This window comes from Pleurodeles waltl, chromosome 3_2 (genome assembly GCF_031143425.1).
Source record: "Pleurodeles waltl isolate 20211129_DDA chromosome 3_2, aPleWal1.hap1.20221129, whole genome shotgun sequence".
NCBI lineage: Eukaryota > Metazoa > Chordata > Amphibia > Caudata > Salamandridae > Pleurodeles > Pleurodeles waltl.
Genome location: NC_090441.1, coordinates 131,075,664 through 131,094,033, shown reverse-complemented (window position 1 = coordinate 131,094,033; position 18,370 = coordinate 131,075,664). Strand labels below are relative to the sequence as shown.

The following is an 18,370-nucleotide window of genomic DNA, read 5'->3' as shown; positions in this document are numbered from 1 at the left end:
AAGTGGCAGGTCTGAGGCATGTTTACAGGGCTACTCATGTGGGTGGCACAACCAGTGCTGCATGCCCACTAATAGTATTTGATTTACAGGCCCTGGGCACACATAGTGCACTTTACTAGAGACTTACCAGTAAATCAACTATGCCAATTATGGATAAACCAATCACCAATACAATTTACACAGGGGGCACTTGCACTTTAGCACTGATCAGCAGTGGTAAAATGCACAGATACAATAAACCAGCAAAAATAGAGTCCAGGACACCATAAAAACAGGAGGTAAAAAGGCAAAAAGACAGGGGAGACACACCAAAAGCTACCAGGTCTAACAACTGTAAACTACAATGAGTGAGCATTCATTCCTTAAGTTGAAACTTAAATCACATGGTAGTTACATGACTAGCAATGCACACACAATCTTTACAGATATAACTTGATAAAGGGGAAGGCCTTCCCATCCATACGGTGGAAAGAAAGAAACCAGTGTGGTTGGTAGAAAGTGCTGGATCCCAATAGACAAGTGTACCTCTTTTATTTGCACCACACTGACCATCTTGCCAATGCGCTGCAAGTTTCCATAAAGCCCAAAGATATAGGGCAGTGAAGGATGCCCCCTCTTTCTGGGAAAGTCCCCATTTCTGATGGTTTGCCCAAATTCTTCTACAGGAAATTTTATCCTCATGTGTTGATATGTTTTCCCCACTCAATGCAATGTGGAAAAAAACATCGGAACCTTGTGTAGATGCTAGCAGCGGCTCCTCCACTAAGACAAAGGAGCGTCGCCCCCCCCGCGCCAGCAGCAGCAAAACCTTTACAGTTAAAACGTAATAAACTATGTTTATTGTGTTTTTACTGTAAATGGGGAGGGGACATGGGCATGACTGGGACAAAGGGGGACTGCAGAGCACTCCCCCTCAGTGTGCAAGTATTTTTGGCTGCCCGTCTCATGCCAGCGAAACATACATGGGCACTAGGCTCTCTCCAACCACACACTGCGTTGCTGGGTTGGAGAGAGCAGACAGAGGCTCCCACTCTGCCTCCAAATCTACTGCTGCTTTCATGCTGCTGGCAGCCTGAAAACATCAATAGATTCGATGGAGGGCAGTCTGGAAGCCTGTGCCTGCAATGCAAGACCAGAGCAGACCAGAGCAGAGCAGATCAGATCGGAGCCGCACGGGAAAAAGGTAAGTTTTGTTTTATTATTAGATATTTTTTTTGTTGTTCACCCCGCCCCCACAGCCATGCACTGTGCTGCGCCACCTCTTTTTTCCCTTCCGTGAGTCGTATCTGGTAGATGCCTCAATTTAGTATAAAGAAAAAGCCAGAATATTATCATCCCATAGTTTTACATAACTCCATATGGAAATTCTATGCCAGTGTATTCCAAACTGTGGGTCGCGACCTGATTTTTCGTGGGATCTGAAAGTCCAAGCAACAAATAAAGAAGCCTTTAATGGCCAGATGTAGGAAGCACTTTGCGAGTCGCAAACGGCAAAATTTGCCGTTTGCGACTCGCAAATGCGTGTTTCCTATGCAGAAATGCATTTTGCGAGTCGTTACCGACTCGCAAAATGCATTTCCGAATCGCAAATAGGAAGGGGTGTCCCCTTCCTATTTGCGATTCGCAATGGTATGCAATTCCATTTGTGACCGCTTATGCGGTCGCAAATGGAGTCGCAGTTACCATCCACTTGAAGTGGATGGTAACCCATTCGCAAACAGGAAGGGGTCCCCATGGGACCCCTTCCCCTTTGTGAATGGACCCCAAAATATTTTTTCAGGGCAGGGAGTGGTCCAAGGGACCACTCCCTGCCCTGAAAAAACCGAAACAAAAGGTTTCGGATTTTTTGAAATGCAGCTCGTTTTCCCTTAGGGAAAACGGGCTACATTTAAAAAAAAAAAAACTGCTTTATTGAAAAGCAGGTCGCTAACATGGAGGCCTGCTGACTACAGCAGGCCTCCATGTTAGCGAGTGCCTATACTCGCTATGGGGCCGCAATTTGCGACCCACCTCATGAATATTCATGAGGTGGGTCATTGCGACCCCATAGCGAGTTGCAGTCGGTGTCTGAGACACCGTACTGCATAGCAATTTGCGAGTTGCAAATTGCGAGTCGGAAGGACTCGCAATTTGCAACTCGCAAATTGCTTCCTTCCTACATCTGGCCCTAAATTCTGTATTTATTTTGTCAGACTTGCACTGCTTCAAAGACAGAGGTCAAATTTCAGGCTGTGTCTTCTGACAAATAGCTGGCTATATTTTTTTCTTTACAAACTCCTCTCACTTTGCAGACATAAGTAGAGTGAATTATGTGACAAACTTTCTGCGGTAAAGAATGTATGAAATGAAAGGCTGTAGTGTCATTTGTTTGTAACAATACACAAAGTAAATGGATTGTACACATTCAGTAGTTAGGAAAGCAATTCTGAAGGTGTGATAGAAACAAAGACTTCAGAGGATCAAAACACATCCAGATACTTTACTGTGTGATGCAGAACTGATAATCACTAAAACCTGATTTCCACACATTATGATTTGTGTGCAATACAGTTGCAGTATACAGTATATTGTGTGCGTCTGCAAATTTACTCGTCATTTCAATGGAAAATGGACTGTAAACGACAGGGAGCTACAACACAGTGCTTTAGCTGAATTTTAAAAAACATGCCTGCATCATGTCCGTTGAAGCTAGTTGGATCATGAAAGTTTGCTGCTAGAAAAATTGGGTTGTGGTTCTCAAAAGTTTACTAAGCGCTTACCTATACAAAAGTTTTTAATTAACAAATTAATATCAACTCGGCCATCACTGATCGCACTAGAACAAAAATTAGGCTTTCTGGAAGGCTGACAAAAGTGATAACACTAGATTGTTAGCCCATATCATCAACCTTAGTACAATTTCAGTATTTCAGCAGCTATCACACTGGATGCTTAAAAACATACTTAATGCAAGAGTAGGTAAAGGGTATATTACAATAGTCATGGTATTTTACAACAATAAGGCCAACACTAAAACCAACTGTGTAGCACCTGATTAATTTTGTTTGAAACAAGGCAGTGTTGTACTCAGTCACCCATGTTATCCCTTCAAGTCCTTGAATTTTGATAAAGAAAAAAAAATTACAGCAAACATGTTTTGTGATTTTCATTTACTCTAAATGAAAGGACCCTCTTCTTGGCATGGTTACCCCCACATTTTGCCTGCTGACAGTGTGTTTTGACTGTGTTCACTGGGATCCTGCTAAGCAGGACCCCAGCGTCTGTGTTCTCTCCCTTTAAATTCGGTTGTTTCTGACTTAGTACACGCCACTATTGGCATACCGGTGTCCCCATGTAATTCTCTAGTATATTGTACCCAAGTACCCAGAGCATTGGGGAACCAGGGGCTCTCCATGGGCTGCAGCCTGTATTATGCCACCCATGGGAGCCCATGCAAAATGTGTCTGCAGGCCTGCTATTGCAACCTGGGTGAAAAGGTGCATGCACCCTTTTCACTACAGATCGCTGCACCAGGTCACTGTAAGTCACCCCTATGGCATGCCCTCCTAGACCACAGGGCAGGGTGCAAGTACCTGTGTGAGAGGACACCTCTGCAGGAGCAGAGGTGTCCCTACGAACTCCAGCTCCATTTTCCTGGACTTCGCAAGTGCAGGGAAGCCATTTTACCCGTGTACTGGACACAGTGGTAACTGCGAACCTGGGCATGTTTGGTATCAAACATGTCAGAATCATACCCAATACTTTTGCCAATATTGGTTGTGTGATTCCATGCACTCTGGGGGCTTCTTAGAAGACCCCCAGCATTGCTCCTGCCAGTTTTATTTGGTTTTCTGGGCAGCCGGGGCTGCTGCAACCCCACAGACACGTTTCTGCCCTCCTGCTGCTTAGCTTGCTCAAGCAGAGGAAGGCAGAACAAAGGATTTCCTTTAGGAGAGGGAGGCAATGTCCTCTCCGTTTGGAAATAGGTGTTACATGGCTTGGGAGGGGTAGCCTCCCAAAACCACTGGTATGCTTTGAAGGGCAAATTTGGCACCCTCCTTCCATAAACCGGTTTGCACCAGTCCAGGGATCCCTGGCATAAAACTTGTCAATGGAAAGGGGAGTGACCACTCCCCTGTCCATCACCACCCAGGAGTGGTGCCCATAGCTCCTCCAGATGGCCACTTGATTCTGCCATCTTGAATAAAAGGTGGGCAGAGGCCCCTGGGAGCATCTGAGTGGCCGGGTCATGCAGGTGATGTCACAGTCCCCTCGTGATAGGTGGTCACCCTGCTAGGTTACCTATCCCCCTTCCTGGGCTATTACGGGTCTCCCTCCGGGGTGGGTCTTCAGATTCGATGTGCAAGACTCCAGCAGGACTACTCATCTGCACCGTTTACTGCATCTTCTGGCCACCACGATTGCAACTGGACTCTCCAGGAACCGACAACCTGCAACTCCAGCGACGACTTCGCTTTGCAACATTGTCTCCGGCTTCTTCCAGCAACTGCAATATTTCCCTGGTTGTGCATCCTCCGAGGGTGAGAAGTCTTCAGCCTGCACAAGAAGTAAGAAGGAATCTCCCTTGGAGTGAAGGAGTCACTACCCTGCATCCGCAGGCAGCAACTGCAACGACGACCGGCTGCGTGGATCCTCTCTTCTCCGGAACTGCATGGATCCTACATCACATATGGTCATCTGGAGTGGTTCCCTTGGTCCTCTCTACCAGCTGTCCAACTTGGAAGACGGTAAGCCCTTGCCTTTTCTCGCAGGACAGTAATTCTGTGCCCCACTACTCTTGCAGCTACCAAGGCTTGTTGGCTCTTCTTCCAGGGGATCTTCAAGCTCCGTGTAGCCCCGGCCTCCAGCACTCTTCCCTGCAAAGCACAGTCTCCTGCCACCTGCTCCAACGACATGGGACTCCTCTCCAGGTGTGCTGAGTGTTCCTCACTGCAACTTCTGTGCCTGCTGCCTGTGAGTTGCCTGTGGGAGCTGCATCCTTGCCTTCCGACTCTTGTTACTGCTGAGGGTCACCTGGGACTCCGCTCTGTGGGTTGAGTCCCTCTCGACCTTCATGGTCCCCGGCAGCTCTGCAACTCTTCATCTGCAACTCTTGCCTTTGCTAAGGCCTGTAGGTGGTTTTTCCACACCACTGACTGACTTCAACTCTTCTTCCGACGTGGGACATCGACTGCATCACTTCTGGAATTCTCCTCCTGCTCCTGTGCTGCACAGCGACTCATTGACGTCACCGTCGACCTGGTCCTGCCCAGACACTCGAATTCGACCTGGACTTTGTCCCCTTCATTTGCAGATCCTCTTCTGTCAGGATCCACCTTTGGTTTCTTCCAGTCTTGCTTGAGTCTTGCACAGTCCTCTTGCAAAGTTTATCTGTGGGTTTGGGGGGGAAAAAAATGCTACTTACCTCTTCTCTCCTGCTCACTGTAGGGCACCCTGGTACTTACCTTTTGGGGTTCATAGTTTCTTCAGCTCCCCTCTACAGAGTCCACTTCCTTGGGTTGGGGACTGACTTTCGCATTCCACTTACTTCGTATATGGTTTGGTCTCCCTCTAGGGTCTCCATTATTTTCCGTTATTTCACTGTTTTCTATGTCAATTCCTGACTACTAATGTGTATATAGTAGTGTGTTTATTCACCTTCTAGAGCAGTATTGCCTAAACAGTATTTTAGTATTTGTGTTACCATAATAAAGTACCTTTATTTTTTTAACACTGTGTGGTTCATTCATGTGTGTAAGTGTTGTGTGACTATAATGGTATTGCATAAGTTCTGCACATCTCCTAGATAAGTCTCTCTCGGCTGCTCGTCCACAGCTACCTCTAGAGAGCCCTGGCTTCCTAGACACTGTCTACACCTCACTAATAGTGGATACCTGGACCTGGTATAAGGTAATAACATCACAGGTGCTCACCACACACCAGGCCAGCTTCCTACACTCACCACAATCAAACTCACAGCATTTGCAGATATCATCATCTTCATTAAAAATTTAGAAATATCTAATATCTAATTTAGAATTAAATTAAAGATTATATATAGAAATATCTAATATCTACTATCTAATTTAGAATTAAAGCCTACTCTCTAGATGCAGGCTAGTGTCGAAACAAATCTTAAATGGGAACCAATGCCCTGAAATAGTTATGCAAAAAAAAAAAATAATAACAATCATAATAAAATTAAAAAGAAAAAAAAATAATGGGGAACAGTTCCAGGCAAAAATGGCGAATCAGCACACTGGTCTTGGATTAGCCTTTGCAAGGACTGTGTTGAAGACCATTCTTCTAAAAGTAGATAGGACATTCAAAAAAAGTCTCAAACATTACTGAAAATTGTAGGTTTAGAAATTCTGGATGAATATAGTAAACGCAAATAAGATGATGCATAGCCTCATAATTACCTACATACTCATCATGTTGTCCCAAAGACTATCACCCATATTCTTTTAAAATACAGAACATCTACTTAATTGCTCTATTTGGAAAAAACAAGATAACACATCGCCCTTGTCAAACTGAGGCTAAGGATTTGGGAGCATTAGGACATCAAATTTCTTTCAATGTCAAAGCTTTTTGACTAGAAAGGCACCTGGTAGTTTCCCTGATCTACTAGCTCAGTATATCCACTTTTGAGGCTACATATCAAACCCATTTTGGCCCAAACAACCATTTTGGTCCTTAAACATGGACAATAAGAGGAACATTACAGCTAATGAGAGACACTGCCTCTACGAAAAATGGCAAAAAAACTGTGGAGCAAATTAGCTGCAAGTCTGTGAGATAATCAAAATATTAAATTTGATAACCTTCCCTTGATATGGCTTTCATGGATCAAAACTGGAATAATAGTGATGGAAGACTTGCACCAAGATGACCTACCATCATCTTTTGTGCAACTGCAAGAGATACACCTTGTCAAACCTAGATTTCTACAGCGTTGTACGACTGATTTAGATTTCTCAAATTACAACACACCATTTTTGTTAAACAAATTATTTACAGATCACCGAATTGGTGACCAGATTAAATTTACTGGAATGAAGAGTCATGCCTCATCCCTCATCTATAGTATTCTCTGCAATAGAAATACCTTGTTTAATAAAAATAAAAAAATAGTACGAGACTAAATTAATGTTCTAGGCAGGGACTCAGCTTTCGATTAATCTGGCCTTGTATCTTCAACTCTCCATCATTCCTCACAAAAATATTGTCCTCAATAGCTCAAACTAGATTAGAAAATCAAAATTGGCCCAGTGGGCCTCAGACCAACTTCAGCACTGCAATTCTGCTAAAAGGTATGATTTAAAATATGATGAATGACGTATGTCATCACATTAAATTATCTTGGGGAAAAGGAGAAACAGAAATACAATATCACAGTAACATTGCAGTCTTCAATTGGATTTTGTATTATCTGAAGGATAGTAGGAAATACCAAAAAAACGGTAGTGTCCCATTGAAGGAAAATGTATAAAAGACATTGAAACCACCATAAAAATAATATATTTTATCCAGAATAAACAATGGAATTAACAGTAATGCACAGACAGATAACGTATATCCCAGGACACAAAACATCACCCAGGAGGTCAATATTCTTTTGTTCCATACAATTCCAAGCCTTAAGGTATCTTAATTTAAAGCACTATTCAAGTCTCACATCTTTCTATATCTTTAAGGCAGGGAAAAGAACTTGCAAGGTTAGGAATATGATAATCAAATGAACAAATCTCTATGAGCTCAGGACCTAGCTGTCAGTCACTGCCTGGTTTTGCGGTTCGAAAAAAGGGAGGGGGCAGGGTGGGAAGTGGGGGCTGCGGGAGAAATGCCACATGGATGCTATCAAAACCTAGGATAATAGCATCTCCTTTATTCTGTTTTCAACAATTCCGTCTGCTTCAAAGTGTGTTCTTGACCTTAGATTTCCATTGCTTAAAAAACATTATTTCATGTCTTCGTCTACCTCTTCCCAAAGTTTCATTTCTATCTGGACTGGTTGCAAAGAAAACAACACATTTGATGCCAATAAAATTCTGAAAAGGGATTATTTTGAGCTAGAGAAATAATGAGAACTATACAACTAATGTACGGATGCCAAGGAGCTTGGAAATTCCATTACTCAAGTATTACCTGAGTCTGCCGATGCTGGGAGAGCCCAACTTTATAATTCTCCTTTGATTGGGTGCCTGCCAACAAATGGACCTGAGATGTGCTTGGCTGTCGAGGCTGCTCCATCTTCAGCTGGCTGCTTCTAGGGTGCAAATCTAAGATCATTTTTAAAGGTACCTTTTGAAAAACAAAAAACACAAGGACTGATTAGGGAGTGTGGATGCTGCTTCTAAATATTTACTAAATCTTTTGAAAGTATATCAAACATGTTCAAGAACAAACATTTCAAAGAAAATCCAGAGGGGTATTAACAATTCAAGAATTTACCATGTGAAGTTGAGCTGGTAAAATAGCTTGACAAGGAAGCTGGAATGTGGGATTATGGTAAGGGTCTCAATCCTAGGGATTTTTTTTTTGTTGCAGATATGAAAGGCTTTTTTGTCTTCTTAATTAGCAGATGCCTCAGGTGTCTACAAAAGTATGTAAACACAACATATGGCTGCTTTCTTCTGGCACTCTGTTCAACAGCTACCTCTCCGCAACTCATGCTGGCGTAGTCATGTGCACTAACTTCCAAATGTTGAGTGTATGAGTGATTGTTACCCGGCCTGCTCCCTAGGGAATGGTTGATGCTTCTTGTGCAGTGGTTCCCAAACATTTTCGACCCACGGCTCCCTTGATCTATTGGCCACTGGCTGCGGCTCCCCATTATGTTACTTTTTGTTGGCGGGTGGGGGATGTAAGCCTGGCCTAGGGAGTACATCCATTTTTCTCCCTGAAAAGAATTGGGATGACGCCAATGAAGGTATTGTAATTCTATATATAACTGTAAAAAATAAAAATGTAACAGTTGTTTAATTACAGCATGCATAGGGTTTTTTAGTAAGGGGAAAATATTGGTTGACGTAACCCTAGTAAAATGGGCAGGTCTCATTTTTATGTAGTTATAACATAACTGTTTAAATATTGTGAAATGTAGAATCCCTTTAGTTGTGTTTAACCACCAGAGGGCGCTCAAGGACAAAATAAAAAAAAAGCTGCTACAACTGAGTAGTTTTATTTTGTACGAACTGGCCCAAGGGCTATAAATAGCTCAGTGGTTCCCAAACTGTGTGCGGCGCCCCTGGCTAGTTTTGATGGCGCTCCAGCGAGCCGCGGCGCACAGATTGGGAACCACTGTTCTTGTGGAATACATTACAGAGCCCTGCATTTCCTCACCTTCTCCTCCCACACCACAGCTGCATTGGGAGGATACAACATGGCATTGCTCTAGTGGCAGGGTACATGGACATACTTCTCCGGTTTTAGAGACAATATTTTTGCTGTATCGTCAGAGATAAAGGAGAAAGGACGGTTAAGAATCCACATAAGCAGGAAGTGTGCTGTGTTCCCTAGTATTTACAGCAGTAGGGTACCCAATGGGGTAGGTGTAGAAAGCAGATGAATTTACACGCAGAGGCCCACAGATATAAGATGGTAAAAAGATGAACGGCAGTGGTTGCTACAGAGTGCAGGAACCCAACTGACAAGTGCACCCACCTTTGTTTCAGAGTGGCTACCGTATCAATACAGAATTAATTACACAAAATCACTTAAAATGGATCACAATAAAAGGGTGAAGAGAAGCTCACAAAAATTAACATTACAATGATACCTTCTCTGCCACTCTTAGTTGTTAAACTTCTTCCAAGCAATATATTTTATTCAGTTAACTCTTTTTCTCTAATATCACTACGAAATTATTCTCTATCACACTTCTGTCTCTCTCTTTATTCATTTTCCAATAGACTCACCACAATTGTTTTCCAAACCCTTAATCCGCTATTTTATCCTCTCTCCATCAATAAGCCTCAAATCATCATTCAGGAAACCGAAATGTAAGCATACCGCTCGCCTCAGAAGATCTCTTCGTCACCTCCTCACTTTTGTATTTATAGCCAACATACTGCCAACACTATTTTTTAACCATCTAGGCACAGCTCTCAAATTATTCTTACTGGCAAGCATCCTCTCGTCACTTCAGAAGCTGACTTTCCAGTTACTGCAACCCCCTGTGCAGAATAGCCTTATTTTTTAAATGGCTTCTGCTATCTATATCAAAAATATAATTAATCTATTGCTTTTTGCCACCAGACAAATACCTTATGGATGGTAAAGAGCTTCCCTTTAGAGTTCATCCATCGGCCAAAAAACGTATATGCATTTCTTACAAAACAAACTGCATGTTTAGCAATCACTATCTCACATAGAAATCCTTCTCTTATACAAGCCTCGTTGTAAGAAAAAATATCAATACTGCCACGTGCTTCCTCGCTCTCCCTAAATACTTCATCCTATTCACTACCCTTTAGCCGCCACTTATTACTAATCACACCTGGAATTTCCACCACACGTCTAGGATACTCAACGAATCTCTCAAATACCTCCTCTTCTTCTATCGCATCTACAGGTACCACAAACCAAACAACAACCGGACAAAGTTTTTTTTCCCCACACAGTAAGAACTCCATTAAACTTTCTTTCATCTTGGGAGACAACCTCGTTTTGATAAGCCATCATGTTGCAGGTCCCCTCTTAGACCAACAAACTGGCCATTTGTTTGACATCATAAAACAAAGCAAATAGCTTTCATCACACATAAGGCTTGAAAGGTTTTACTGCCTCAAAAAATATAAGCATTTCCTTTAGGATAAGAGAAGGTTTATATTCATTAACCTAACCGCCACTACTATAGCCTTTCCTCTCCCAGGTCTTATCATCACTGCACTTAAACTGAATGTTTACCTTCCTTGAGACGTCAATCACCTGCAGAGAAGGAACTCGGGTAACATAATGGGCCTCATTATGAGTGTGGCAGTCTGGACCGCCGTCAATGCGGAAGTGCAACTGCCACATTACAAACCCTGCCAGTCGGACCATCTGGAAACTGCCAGCTCCGCCAGCATCTTGGATCCCCGCGGTCTGGAAGTGGCAGAGGTCTTAATCCAGAGGGCAGACCTGGGGATTACGACATCATTCTCCGCCAGCGGTTTCATGGTGGTAACACCGCCATGAAAAGGCTGGTGCAGAACAGGTGCAGGAGGCTCCTACACTGCCCTTTGGCTTGGGCAGTGCAGGGACCCCCCCTGGCCAGCACCCTCGCAAAGCAGACAGTGAACATTGCGAGGGTGCTGGTGCATCCTGCAGGCAAAAGCATTGGCGACGGCTTGATTGTGAGCCGGGGACAATGCTGGAGCCTGTTTCCCACCGACCTAGCAGGACACCCATAATGGCTTTGGCGGGGAGGCTGCTGTGAAGGCCACCCTGTCGGGAGTTTGGCAGGCGGAGTTTTCCTTCCGCCAAACTCATAATGAGGCCCTATGTCCTCGAAATAGCTCTCCCTCCTCTAGCTCCATGTCTATTCCATCCTTTCCTCAAAGACACCATAGGCACTTAGCCTCGGACAAAAATCAATGAACAACTGTGCTTAGCATTCAAATTTAACTATAAACAATCTAAATCTGTCTTTGTCTTTTTGTTTCGAAGTGTGTTCAATAAGTCAGACTCCAGTCGCTGATACAGAATATGGGACATGCCTTATTTTCTTGCACATATATTTGAACGTCTCTTGTGCAAGAGACTTTAATCTTCCAGACCAAAATATTTTGTTTGATGCTACATAGATGTGTTAAAAAGAATTGTGTATAAATTAAACTCAATAAATGGATGAACAAATAAACATAAATCTTAACAGCAACAATACATGACAGTGAAATGTACGCATTACAGCACATCCAAACACATAGTTTAAGAGTCATTAGTTCCCAATTCTACCAGGCTATTTACACTTAGGAGTCCGTAATTTGTAAACACCAAGAAGCAGAACAGAAACGCCAGGCTTCCCCATAATGTGCCACATCCAGGGAACCAATTGTTACTCCGAGGTCCCAAAATAACTTTACCTATAGTGAGGGCGCATTGTCACTCCATAATCTGAGCATCATAGTCTTTGCCTTCTCAAATACAGCAGCATTCACCACCATCACAGACAACTGCCCACCCCGTCCCGGAATTACAAATTCAAACAAAGCCAAAGGACGAAAGAACAGCACCTCAACATATTGTTTTTAAAAGCTTAAAGTATACTAATTTGATTGTTGCTCCGATAGTTTTTGTTATTTTGACTTTGTTACTGTTTTGATACTGCATAATTATTTTACAAATTGCCTAGTTAAGCCGGTCTGCTCTGTGCCACAGCGAGCAGGAGCCTGAGCTCAGGTTAATTTAATGTCTTTAGGGTTCAATCTGGCACGCTAGTGTTATTATTCATTGAGATGGGTGACTGCCGACTCCAAATAATTACTCACTTTTAAACACAGGCCAAGATATGTGAAACTATCCAGTGTTATACTGTGGTGGGTGATTGATTAGACAATCGTCTACATTGGGAAATATACAGATTTACTCAAATAGATACTAAATATAGAATGTCTACCAAGGACTCTGAAACCTCTCCAAGATTCATTCACAGGATGTCTCTGGGTAGCTATAAAGAAAAGAATACTGTCCGCATGTAGTGATGTTCCATCATTCCAAAGAGCTCACATCTTAGATCTCGGATCAGAGCACCTTTCCTGACCCAGCACACCAATATTTCCAGCACCAAAGCAAACAGCACTGGTGTGAAGGGATATCCCTACCTCGTACCACTCCCCAAATAGTAAGGTTTAGATAACATATCATGTTACCTTTACTCTAGCCATGGGAGCAGTGTATAATAGTGTCCAGCACAAGAAATACGTCAAGAAACCCATTTAAAAAAAAAAAAAAAAAAAGCCCAGCATGGCTGAGTCGCAGGCTTTAGCTGCAGCCAGTGTTAGGAACACCGTGACCTCAGAAACAGTCAACAACCAACTCAGCACCTGAGATTTTCTCTAATGTTGTTGTTTACATGACACTATACAGATCCGGGTGCACTGGTGCTCCTATGATCTTATGAAGGCAATCTGAAAACATATGTGCCAGTATCTTGCTTTCAAAATTCATTAAAGACTTGATTCCAACTCTGGTCTTCTTTAGCTTATTTTATTTATCAATACGGTTGTAGCCATTTTCGGATCATAGGTCAGGAAAATCCTGACGTCTAATTTTTTTGAACATTAGTAGCATCTGATCCACAAGCATTCTGGATAAACGTTTACAGAATTCGGACAGCCGGTCACTAGTATCGGCAACTTCCTCACTCTATCGGGCTAATGTTTCCAAGACCATTTCTGCCATAAATATCTTCTTGGGGGGGGGGGGGGGAATCTAATCGAGATACGCAAGAGACCATAGGTTCCCTAATACATTTAGATAAATTCAAGTCCTACACATTTACATGTGTGGGGAAAAAGTTATAAAGTTGGTGAGCACATCTCTGTACTACCTTCTAATGTAGATTTTAAGGCTACTTTGGCACAACAGTTTCCTTGCATTGCGAATAAAATAACTCAAAAACACTATGTACAGAACAATGGTCAACATGTATAATTCCAGTTCAAACTGATTAAATCAGCACACAAAGGACAAATGCCTCAGAAACGTTTGAACAATCCAACCCTGAAAGCAACATCAGACTTTGTATTTGTGGCCAGCTTTCAGCTGATCCAATATACTTTTAAACTACATACACAGTTATCCATCACCTTCTTAAAACTAGCCTTTGGCCTACGATATAACCAGGAACCCTAGCGATCTCTTACACCAACAAAGGGGACAACATGCTTAGCTGTGCCCTGGGCAATCAACCTGAATTTTGACTAGATATGGGCCAAAAACAATCATTTTGTCCTTAAAGATGCACTGTGCTTGATATAATTACCAGGATGCACACTGGGCTTGATATAATTAATTAAGGCAAGAAACTTCCATGTCATAGTAAAGTATTAGCAGCAATGTGGAAATGCACCTAATTAAAATAAAAACAAAAAAGAAATCCACAAGATTATAAAAACTCAAGACTAGTGATATTCAAATACACCTCTCAGTCAAAGCTGTTAGTCACGTGAGGGACTTATTTAAAAATAAAATATTTTCACTAGTTTCATAAGATGAACCGCACTTGAAAAATGGTGTAGCTGTGGGAACCAGAGCTGGCGGCAGCAGTCAAATATGTTATGACATAGAGAGGTAGTACCAGTCGGTAGATAGTGGAATCAGTATGCTATTAGGTAGCTGCAGTAAACTTACCACACCAATCTTTTAACAAAGTAATAAATTAGTTCCTCCATTAGTATATGATCCTTAGAAAGCATCATATAATTTTGAGTATCCATGGCTGTATCTAGCTAATGCGAGTGAATTACCCATGAAGAAGGGACCGACGTCACATTCAGATAGTTCAAAACACTTGGATTAATCTTTTTTTTTCAAATACATCCTTTGCTCCATTTTGGCGGCACTTTACATTCTTTTCGTTTCTCCTGTACTTTGGTTCGCTAACACAACACCGATGCACTATCATGTTTAACTGCATAAGAGGCTGCAGGATTTCTTAAGCCACTATTATGCGAGAAAATCTCGCATGTTGTATTGAGCTTATATTTAAAATGTATAACGCCAGAGGAAGGAGAACAGTATACGATCCGTCTTAGTCATTACTAAAAGTTGAATGTGCATCATAGGCCAGGGAGCTCCAGACTCGCTCGCTCAGAGAAATGAGTCAGGTAGGGGAGGACACCCCCCTTTTTGGTAGCCCCTCTAGCCAGGTGCTAGGTGGCACTCACCAAAGCCCTAGCAGTTCCAGCCGAAGGCCAGCGGTGTGGGCTGCTGGATCAGGAGATGGGCCATCCAGACAGGCGTCAGGAAGCTCGACAAAATGTGATGGGGGTGGAATGGAAGGGCGGGGCCAGAGGGAAGTAGTGACCCGCCCCTAAGGTGAGTACGGACCGGGTGGCTCTCGGAGGCCACCGAGATTGTTGACTCAAGACGATGTCGGAGCTCAGCCAGACTAAGGCTGCCTTAGGGAAGGGTCTGCTTACCAGCAGCGCAGCCGTTCACGAATCACCGGCGTCTTCCGGTTGCCTGAAGACGGAGCGCCTCTCCAACGTGGACAAGCAGAGGCAGTCTCCTCGCAAAGAGCCCGCCGCGTCTAGTTCCTGGAGACAAAGCGCCCTTAGCAACGACGTTAGGTCACGTTCGTCACGTGATCCGCAGAGGCGCGCGCACAGAGCGGTTCAAAGAGAGGTTGTTGTCAGATATGTTGTCTATAAAAGTCAAACGCGAGGCGTGGCCGGGGCCACAAGGGGACGACGGGCAGTTGGAGACTGTGGGCCATAAACATCAGAGGGTACTTGTTGGGAACGGAGGCTTCGCGGGAGAGGGGCGACGGTTCATATTAGTATTGCGGCAATAGGGCTGGGATGGGGACGTGAAGAAGAAGGGGCGAACGGGGCCTGGAGAAGGGTAACCAGTAATTATTATTAAAGCAGTCATTGTGTACCATGTTTGATGACGATACGGGACATGACTTTAGTGTTTACCATCAACGAAACCACAAGTGACACCTTTCAAAACAATGCATGTCAAATAATAACACCAAGCGTCATCGAATATATGATCCGGAGCAACGGTCGAAGTGCATTGTAGTGTCCTGCTGGACACGTTCAAGTGTTTTACCAGCCACTTGGCTGAGGGCTGGCCTTCTATCTACACCCCACACCCACCCAACACAGGCATCACCGGTCAGGTGACCTTGCCAATAAAAAGGGTCGGGCGCATGTGCCCAGCGCCAGTTCTACCGACCAAGATACTGTGTCTGCGTGACTTCTTTTAGTAGCATGAGGGCCTAGGGCCCCCAACACTACATTGGCGACCAGAAGGTGGGATATAGCAACCCACGTGGCTGCACACGACTACTTCTCTCATGGAGGGAACAGGACAGTAACCTGGTGGAGAGACTGGTGCCTGCCATGAGCCCTGTCCGGCACTCCACCGAGAATGAGGTGAGCCCCGGGTACCCTCCCCATCGAGGTAGAAAATGGTGCTGCTACACACCACAGAAAAAACAAATACGGTAATGCCCAAGGTCGCCCCCTTTGAAAAATGCGTATGGCAAACGGGCGGCCCGCAGCTTGTGAAGAACCGAAAAAAAACATAAAACATAGCCGGGGACGGCCACCCCCGAAATGCTGCTGTGGCCGTGCGCAGAAGTTCTGAACTGCGCCCAAACTAAAGAGAAGTGCCCAGGGCCGCCCCCCTTCACGGAGCATTGTGCAGTTTGCCTGCCTCTGCCCACGAGGCTGACTTTTGTTTGAGAAAAGAAGATTTCGTTAATGCCCAAGGCCACCCCCGTCTCAGCAAGAATGGCCGCAGCACCAGAGGAAGCTGCCGCGGCCGAGACACAGAATGCGCAATGGTGCTGTTGCGCACCCACAGAAAAGAAAACTGTCCAGGGCCTCCAAAGCCTAGGGTGCAGACACGCACCACGAGGAATAGTAAAGAGCATGGCGGCCCGCAGCACTAAGAAATGACTGCTGCAGGCGTGAAGGAGAGAAACGCCGGTGGTGCAGTTATGTCCCCTGCCCCCAAGCAATATTCCAGGATTGGCCTTGGAAGGCCACCCACAGCCCGCAGCGCAAGAGAAGGCATGCTGCGGCCGTCGTGTGAGGTGCAGAGGTGCTGCCTCCCACCAAAATGGAGTCCGGATTATTGCCCGGGGACGCCCCCCCTGACCCCAGAAATGCCGCAGACCAGCTCGCAGGGTCCGGAATGGCTGCCCCGGCCCCAGAAGTGGAGGAAAGTGCGAGTGGTGCAGACATGCACCAAAGTACAACAAAATGCCCAGGGCCGCACCCTCTGCACCAGCAAAGGAAAAAATCCAAATTTAAGGTGCCCAGAGCCCTCCCGACCAGCAACCTGCCTGACTCTTCCCCTGAGGCTGTCTTTTGCCTGAAAAAAAAAAAAGAAAATAATAGAGAAAAGTGAAAAAAAAGAAAGAAGATGACACTTACCTGCAGTTCTGGACACCTGCAAAAGCCCCCACCAGCCTGAAGAACTCTTCCCGCAGCATGGCTTCAACGGCGTCTGTCTTTCAAGTTGGAAAAGAAGTGCACTAGTGGCATCCAGTGGCCAAAGTCGGTACTGCACCCTATTTCAATCTTAAAATGGAAAACAAGCTTTGTTGAAAAAAAGTGACAGCAACACCCCAGAGAGTGACTGTGCCAGACCAGCAGCACGCCAGCGGAGGAAAACAGCGCAGAAGACAGAAACGGCGCAGAAGATGGAAACGACACTGCACAGGGAAGGAGAGGACCGCAGCTGTCGCAGCCAAGCTGCAACGGTGAGGAATGGACGTAAGTGCTCCGTGAGGCACAACGAGAGCGTGCATGGCCTGCGCCACCCCTGGCGGCCGTCCGCCGCCACCGCTGAAAGAACGCCACATGCCCCAGTAGTGATGGACATCACTGTAGGACAGACATGGACATGCCAGGCGTTAACAAAGGACGCCCAGAAAAAAAAGAGACTATGTCACAGGTGCGCAGAGAGCTGCGCCATCAAAACATGACTACACGGGCAATGTCCGCGAAGATGGAGAGAGCACCCGAGAGCGTGACGTAACGTACAGGACAAGAGCCCGTGCCAGGCGGCCTTTCTGCAACACTAGATGGCCACAGTTGGCCCATCACACAGCAGGTCGAGAGAAGCGACCAACCCCTGCAAAGCACACCCAGGTTCAAGCAGGATCCAGTGCTGAGAAGGCACTGCCTTGAGGCGCAAGCACTGCACCCTCAAGTGAAGAGGAGGCGGAAAAGAAAGTGACCCGCCATCACTGCCCTGCAACGGGCCAAAGACTAACCAAGGAGTGTCCTCCCCCACACTGCCTCAAGACGGAGTCAGTAGCAACTCACAACAGGCAAGAGGAGAGTCGCACACCCTAAGTGGCACGATGCCACCACTGCAAACGTGGAAGAGCCCCTAGTCCTTCGACAGGACAGGACCTTTGAAAGGTCCACACAAAAAGGAAGACAAGTGGCCAGACACAACAACAAAGGAGAAGAAAGCGTGGTGCAGCACCACACTATGAAGAAGGAAGAAAGGAGATTGTGTGACATCACCTGTTACACTGCAACACCTGACGACCACAGAAGAATAAGAACGGAAGATCAACAGGGTGGAGAGATGGAGGACTCCTGCCACAAAGGAAGAGTGCACCCACAGACAAGACAGCCACCGGGGTGCGGTGACATCACTGGAGACAGCTCAGCAGGAGTACCAAATGTAAGACGCCATGCGCAAACCG

At 45.0% G+C, this 18,370-nt stretch overlaps 1 protein-coding gene across 2 annotated transcripts in view; it reads right to left on the bottom strand.

Moving 5' to 3' along the window:
• KIAA0753 (KIAA0753 ortholog) overlaps nt 1–15,227 on the bottom strand; it is a 214,566-nt gene extending 199,339 nt beyond the window's left edge. Inside the window, exons 1-2 of one of the 2 annotated variants that reach the window (XM_069226993.1) lie at nt 15,111–15,227; nt 8,131–8,286 (exon numbers count right to left, since the gene is read on the bottom strand). In XM_069226993.1, coding sequence (XP_069083094.1) covers nt 8,131–8,274 — 144 coding nt within the window. In that variant the 5' untranslated portion in view covers nt 8,275–8,286; nt 15,111–15,227. Of the gene's footprint in view, nt 1–8,130; nt 8,287–14,855; nt 14,973–15,110 lie in introns of those variants that run through there. The other variant, XM_069226992.1, reaches the window with a different exon arrangement.
• Between the last annotated feature and the right edge of the window lie 3,143 nt (nt 15,228–18,370).